This window comes from Salvia splendens, chromosome 5, assembly GCF_004379255.2.
Source record: "Salvia splendens isolate huo1 chromosome 5, SspV2, whole genome shotgun sequence".
In the NCBI taxonomy this organism is placed as follows: Eukaryota; Viridiplantae; Streptophyta; class Magnoliopsida; order Lamiales; family Lamiaceae; genus Salvia; species Salvia splendens.
Genome location: NC_056036.1, coordinates 41592863 through 41600474, shown reverse-complemented (window position 1 = coordinate 41600474; position 7612 = coordinate 41592863). Strand labels below are relative to the sequence as shown.

Genomic DNA, 7612 nt, shown 5'->3' with positions numbered 1-7612 from the left:
CGTGCTCTTACCGTTGGCACGGACGTGCTCTATGCATAGAGCAGCGCCATGCCGTCGGCAAGAGCACAACGGCGGACAAGGCTTGTCCTTGCCGACGGCAAGAGCACGTCCGTCGGCAAGGACACCACTGTGGATGCTCTAAAGCCCCTTCCTCATTGCATGTAGGTCCACCCATGGTAGGTAGTATATATGAATCTAAAGAAATTTGACTCTTGCGCAGTTAGTAGTGACACAAACATCACAAAAGAACACGAACACACACGAAATTGATGTGTTGGTGTTATGCCTTATCGTGTTTGTGTCATACACTGCAATTTCATGTTGGGTCCATGTTGAATTGGGATAACATGTTAACAGTTCATTATACGATTTTAATTATTTTGATTCTTAATTTTTTAATTTTTATAACTTTATTAGAGTTCAAATTAGGGTATTATGTTAACCACAATTAAAAAAATACAGAGGAACACCCTAAATTGAAACTTACGTGCATTTAAATACATGGTAGTACATCAGTTGAGAACTTCAAATAGAGTTCATCAATTAATATTTAATTATTATTTTTTGACCATTTATGTTTAATTTGATTCGCACACTCAATATATTGCATGGGGTAAAAAGTCTTACTAAAACGTAAGCAATTTGCATTTCAAGTGTCGGAAAAAATGAATGCATTGAAATGTACGGAATGCGCTCCAGTTGCAGTATATATTTTGTTTTTTTTTTCCTGCAATTTTCACTGTTTCCACGGAGAAATTGTCAATTTTGTGGACTTTAATTCCAGTTAATATCAAATAAATATGACGCCTTCTTCTAGATCTTTCCAGATATCGAATAGAAATATCGACGCAAGGCTTGTGAATTATGATTAGTAGTTTAGTACAATGGAGTACTATTATTTAGATCAATAGTAAACTCAAGATTGTAGGTGAATGACCTTTTCCTTTCTTGTTTGCGTATTACTATACGGACTTAATAACCAAGTGGAGTGGGTTTTTTTCCTTTTTATAAAAAGAATCACTAACGGTTCATCGTTTATTAATCAGAGAGAGATGTCTTACCAACTGAATTGTGCTTCATTGATACCTTCAAAAAAAGAAGTTAAGTGTATAGATTCTTGCATCCTTACCCGAAAATCAAGTGACCAAACCTTAATTTTAGGTATAGAATAACTTAAAATACATAGGTCAATTTGTTAAGAGGGGTTTTCCTCTCAACGGAATAGCAGAGTTTGTAACTCTGACAAAGGAGATAATCCGGCGCCCTACTTCGAGGGTCGGCGGCAATTTGGGAGGCTGAACGCAGGAGTATTCCCGTCAGCAGCAATTGGTCTAGGATTTTTGTGATTCAAGCCAAGTTGGGCGAAATACTCATTTCATTAATTGACTGAATAATTGAAATAATAACAATCTATCATATTTATAATACTAGAATACTATACCCTAACTTATAGAACAAGATAACAATATATGAAAAGATTTGGTGTATCAAAGATAACTAAATAATTGGGATATGATCGTATCACAATTATACCACTCTAAATGCACTTATAAGAGCATTCACTATGATTGGCCGATGGAGAGGCCTTCCCGATCAGCCCCCATCGGCCAACCATTGCGACGGAGGGGCCGATGATCGGCCTCCTCACCTTCCCCTCATATGGCCGATGCATCGGCTCTAGCCGATGAGAAGGGCTTTGATTGGCCCTCCATTGTGGAGAAATGGCCGATGATCGGCCCTCTCATATAATTTTTTTTTGTTTTTTTTCAAAATTTATTTTAATTTCTGTACATATACTTCCACTTCTCATCATTTTCATTCATCCCTCCACTTCCCATCATCCATCTTCTCATTCTATTTTTTAAAGTTTGCGTCTCGTTGTATTCTATTTTCCATTATTGTAATACAACAAAGAATTGTGTATTAATATTTTTGCATTTAAATTTATTTAATTTGATAACATATTAAATATACAAGTGCTAAAAAAATTAAAATAAAATAGTGATGATGTTGAAATGAAATGGAAAGAAGGCCCTCTGGGAGGGCCCTTCCATTACAAGGAGATAGGCCATTTGATAAAATAATGATGTGGAAATAATAAAAAAAAAGGGCCCTTTAGGAGGGCCCAACCATAGTGAATGCTCTAAACTGATAAGGTAACTTAGTCGTTGGGTCCACAAGTAGATGTTATAGTCAAATACTCCCTTCTTCTGACATTAAATGTCCATTTTTTTTCCTTTTTCGTCCGACCGTCAATAATTATCTCATTTCACTTTTAGTATAGTATTTGGTAAGTGGACCCTACATTCTACTAACTCATTTAACTCACGTTTTATTACAAAATTAATAGATATAAAAGTAGGTCTCACGTTCCACTAACTTTTTCTACATACTTTACTTTATAAAGCTAAATAATTTCTTAAAACCTGTACTGGTCAAATATGGGACAGTTAACCATAAACGAAGGGAGTATAAAAGAAGAAGAAGATTGAATATGAGATAAAATGAAACAACTAAAAAATAGTAGGACAATAAAATATGATGTGTAAGGATCGTATACACCAAAAATTCATACTACTTACCAAGACATATTTTAGTTTTATAAGCCGGAGGTAATAAATCACCACAACAACAAAAAATGTATAATTAGGAGTGGACGCTGAAAATAATATTATTAGTGACTAAATTTTCTTTGAAAATGTCTTTATAAGTAATTTAGATCATAACAAGCGCTTTTGCATAATAACTTATAATGTTGCATAAAAAAAATCGATGGAGGAGGGCAAGTAAAATTCAAAGGTCCAAGCAAGGAACACGTGCGGCTACTTGTGGCATCCTTGATTTGACTATGTTTTATTATGCAGCCAAGTTAAGTTGTTTGAATCTAGCCGCCTCCTCATTCTACCAACCACAATTTTTTTTTTTCAAAATAGAATTTATTATAGTCAATTTAATTAATTATCTGAATTAATTACTTTAACTATAGATAAGTTTTATGGTCTCGCTTCTTCTCTGCATAATAACGAACTCATTTCTTTTAATAAATTTAAGTTCATGAGAATAGTTCCTTTATGCATGGGTAACTATAATTTATATTGTGGTAAATTTATATCAGTTTAATTATATTAAACAGCTTTCATTAAGAATAACTGTGATTTTTGCAACAGTCATTTTTATTTATAAAAGGTGACACATTTTAAATAGAAACATATTGTGATTGTTATTCAAAAACAATTACTCCACTTTTATTTATAACAATAACCACCTCAACTTATATGTTTGTCTGTTTTTGATTGATTACTAGGATTTTGAGAGTGGTCAAGAGGGTTGCTTTATTGTCTTGATTTATTCTATATCGTGGAAGTTAGATAGAATGAAAATGTTTTCAGTATAAAGACAATATAATTGCGGCACTAATAATGGATAATTAATTGGTGAAAAATGAAAGTAAACCCTAATCTTGAAGGGAAGAATCAGTTGATCCTATCTCAATATATACACCAATTCAAAATCTACTAGTATAAGATTTTGACTCACTTCCCACCTCAAAACTCACCACAAACTAGTAATACTACTCCTATTATTATTCCACAGCCACGTCACGCCTCACTGTCATGTCTTAATTACACTTATTAAACACAATGATATAGAATTCTCTATAACCACAAAATCAATACCCAATATATAATTATTCCCTCACTTGCCCAAATCTCCACTTCCTTTTTTTTCTCATGGATAACTTTGCGTCCATGTCTTCTTCTTCATCATCTCTCTCACAAAATTCACATCTCTCCATCTTCAACATGATCATGACCTCCCAACCACACCATCATCAAAATCAAAATCAAGTATTCCAACATCATGACCAAAACAATGGATACTCAGGCTTCATCACATCCATGGAAGAAAACCAAAATATCAACGGCGATGCAGCCGGTGAGGGAGGCAGTCTGGCCGCGGAAAACGAGGCGAAAGACGGGAAGAAAAAGGTGGAGAAAAAGAGCAGAAAACCTAGATTTGCCTTCCAAACTAGAAGCCAAGTTGATATTCTTGATGATGGATATAGATGGAGGAAATATGGTCAAAAGGCAGTCAAGAACAATAGATTTCCCAGGTTTTTAATCCGTTTCATCGATTTCTCGTTTCGCTTTATTCGTGGATTTGACTTGCTGTTGACATATTCACATGTGAGTTATATCGGAATTTGAAAGATACAGAGATCAATTTAAGTAAGAGACACTCTTTTTATCGCCAATCCGGGTTTTGTGATGAAATCTCGTTAGGGTTTGGTTGATCTTCCATTGAGGTTGGATGGCAATTGGCATGGACTATAGCCTATATAAATGATATTATTTGTTTAGAAATAATTTTTTAAGTCTTGGATTGATTGTTAGTTCGTAAATGGCGGCGTACAATTTTGCATGATCTCAATTGTTTATGATATCATTTATATAGTTTGTAATTAAGAAAAAACTTATAACTAAGTGGACCATTTTATTTGAGCTAGTTAATAAAGTAAAAAAAAGAACATTAAGAAGTCTAAGAAATTAGTGGCGGATCGAGGATTCGGAAATGGAGAGGGCGGAATACATTACTAGCTTGGTTTATGGTAGAAATAACTATATAGTTTGTAATTAATAAAAAAACATAGCATTTTATTTGAGCTAGTTAATAAAGTCACATAAAAAAGAACATTAAGAAGTCTAAGCAATCAGTGGCGGATCCAAGATTCAGAAATGGAGGGGGTGGATATATTACTAGCTTGATTTAAGGCGGACGTGACTATTTTTTTGGGTCTTCGGGGCTACGTCAAAGGTAAATAGAGGGGGTGGACATGACAATTTTACATCCAGATAGGGAAAAATTAGTCTCCCCCTCCCAACACCCCTAGATCCTCCACTGCTTGCAATTAACATGCACTGGTTTTAGTTCCGTTTAATTTGTCATTAAATAGTCCATTTATTTTCCTCAAACCATATGTTAAATTTAATACTATAACACAAAAGTGAATGAGTAATGAGTTTATGGATTTTAGAACCTCCTAGAACCTCGTGTTAGCTTTTGAGTGCCCGTTTATTGCCTTTTGGTTTTGACACCAAGGGAGTTTGCTAGCTTGGATAGCTTTTGTACTTGGTTTTGCCGCCTTGTGAACTTTTGCTCACCACTCATGGTTTGAGCCTTTTATTTTTTATAAAAAAAAAGAACCTCCCAGAAGGGAGCAAGCTCTACCCAACCGGCCAACCCTTCGGGGTCTGGTATTCATAGTCAGTCATGACCGCCACACTGTCTCTGTCTTTTGATGTCGGCCACGACTTTTATAGATGTATTTGATCCCACGAGTTTTATATATTCTTAATCCACTATGTTATTTCATTATGACATTGAGAAATTAACAATTGATATATTTGTGTTTTGCAGAAGCTATTATAGATGCACACATCAAGGTTGCAATGTGAAGAAACAAGTGCAAAGGCTTTCCAAAGATGAAGGAGTTGTAGTGACGACTTATGAAGGCGTCCATTCTCATCCAATCCAGAAATCTACCGACAATTTTGACCACATTCTTAGTCAAATGCAGATTTACACTTCTTTATAATAATTCTATATATATACGCGCAATGACATATTCAAGTGGGGTCGGGATCGATCGACCCACAATAGGTCTATTAAATTCAATATTTGGGGTCGTCACTGACCATGTGGTGTTGTTACGTTGCACTGCCCCAACCCTTAGGGGTTGGAGTTCACTTTCGTTTTTCATTTATCATCATCCCATCAGTAACGATTTCCGCACCAACTTCTTTTTTTCTGGATCTGCCATAGTGTAGGCGCCAATTTGTGAAAATATTAGACGTTCATTTTCGACGTATACTCCAAGACTTAGATCTTTAATAATGTGAATTTTACTTGGATATTAATGTACTTGTTTTTAAATCCGTGTGTCATGTACTACTCCTCATTTGTTGAAAACTGGTCATTGTGTTCATAAAGGAATGTTGTTTTATGATTAATCGTAGCATTTTTCTGTAGTAGTATCGATTTACTAAATTTTTTTTTAAAACACCATCACGGTGGGGGGTTAAGGCGGACCCCCAACCTGTATATATAAAAAACCATCTAAAGAACATACATCAACCAAGCCCAAAAGTGACTCGGTCCGCACGAGAGATACAAATTACAAGAGCTAACAAAGCTACTATGGTATCCCCACAGACCGGGTACTAACCATCTAACTAACTAGAAAACAAACATAACAAAGCTATACATCAAAATAATACCAAGGATGATGGCAAAAATCGATTTACTAAATTTATAGTTCTTGAGTTTATATTTTTGGTTGATTCTACTCTCTCCGTCCCTTAAAATAGACAATATTATCCCATAACAATACTCCAATCATTTTTTTACTTCTCTCTCTCTCTTACTTTACCAATTGCACATTAAAATAAAAATATACTCCCTCCGTCCCATGCTACTCGCACTTTTCATTTTAGGCCGTAAATTTGAGATTGATTTTTTTGTGTAATTAAAAAAGAATTTTAGGTGTAATGAGACATCACTTAATAAAAGAGCTCTTAACTTAAACTAACATATTAATTAAATGCATTAATTCTAACTTAAATTATAAATAGTGTAAGGACTTTGTGACGAGCCGAAAAGCAAACGTGCGAGTAGCACGGGACGGAGGGAGTACAACCTCCGTCCCACATTAAATGTCACATTTAGTATGAGCACAGGTTTTAAAGAATGTAAAGAAAAGTGGATTGAATAAGTTAGTGGATTATGAGTCTCACTTATATATATTAGTTTTATAATAAAATGTGAGTATAGTTGGTTGGTGGAATGTGAGGCCTACTTACCATTTATGGTAAAAGTGAAATGTGACTCTTATTATGGGACGGACCGAAATGGCAAAATGTGACACTTATTGTGGGACGGAGGTAGTATCTACTTTTTTTAAGGACGGAGGAAGTATAATTTAATATGCTAGACCAAACTGATACAAAAAATGGAACAAGTAAAAGAAATTCAAGAAATGTGTCAAAATTCTAAAATCTCCAGCTTTACGAGACAAAAAATATACGGTTGTATTAACTTAGAGTAAAAATTAAGGGATACTGACGCCTAATATCATAGAACTTTCCAAAAATTTATTTTTTTTCAACAAACTTTAAACTTGACATATAATATCACAACCTTAAGTAGTAGTTATTGAATATTTTTCCCATCAGCAACAAAATTTGGCTACATTTAATTTATTATTACATCACATAAGATATGGTTACAACTAAAAAATGATAATAATGGGATTACAAGGTCCTAAGAAGCCACATATGATTATACATCTCATTTTAATGTAGTTCGATTTTATCGCCGGTGAGAAAAATATAACAATTATTTAAGTTCATGATATTATATAGCACGTTCAAAGTTCTCAAAAAAAAATTAAATTAAAAAAAATTCTTAATATTGAGAGCCAATGACCATATAAACTAGTACTACTAGTGAATGTTTTTATTATGGAAAATTCTCCACAAATAAAAATTTTGGCGCTCTTACAGCCCATATAACTTATGGGCTGGGCCCATTTATAAAAGATACGAACCAATCT

The 7612-nt window shown here is 34.2% G+C and overlaps 1 protein-coding gene across 1 annotated transcript; it reads left to right on the top strand.

Moving 5' to 3' along the window:
• Positions 1-3660: 3660 nt before the first annotated feature.
• LOC121802418 (probable WRKY transcription factor 75) lies at positions 3661-6009 on the top strand. The gene is made up of 2 exons (XM_042202090.1): positions 3661-4114; positions 5419-6009. Exons 1-2 carry the CDS (start codon positions 3732-3734, stop codon positions 5594-5596), a joined length of 561 nt encoding a protein of 186 aa, XP_042058024.1. The 5' UTR covers positions 3661-3731; the 3' UTR covers positions 5597-6009.
• The last annotated feature ends 1603 nt before the right edge of the window (positions 6010-7612 follow it).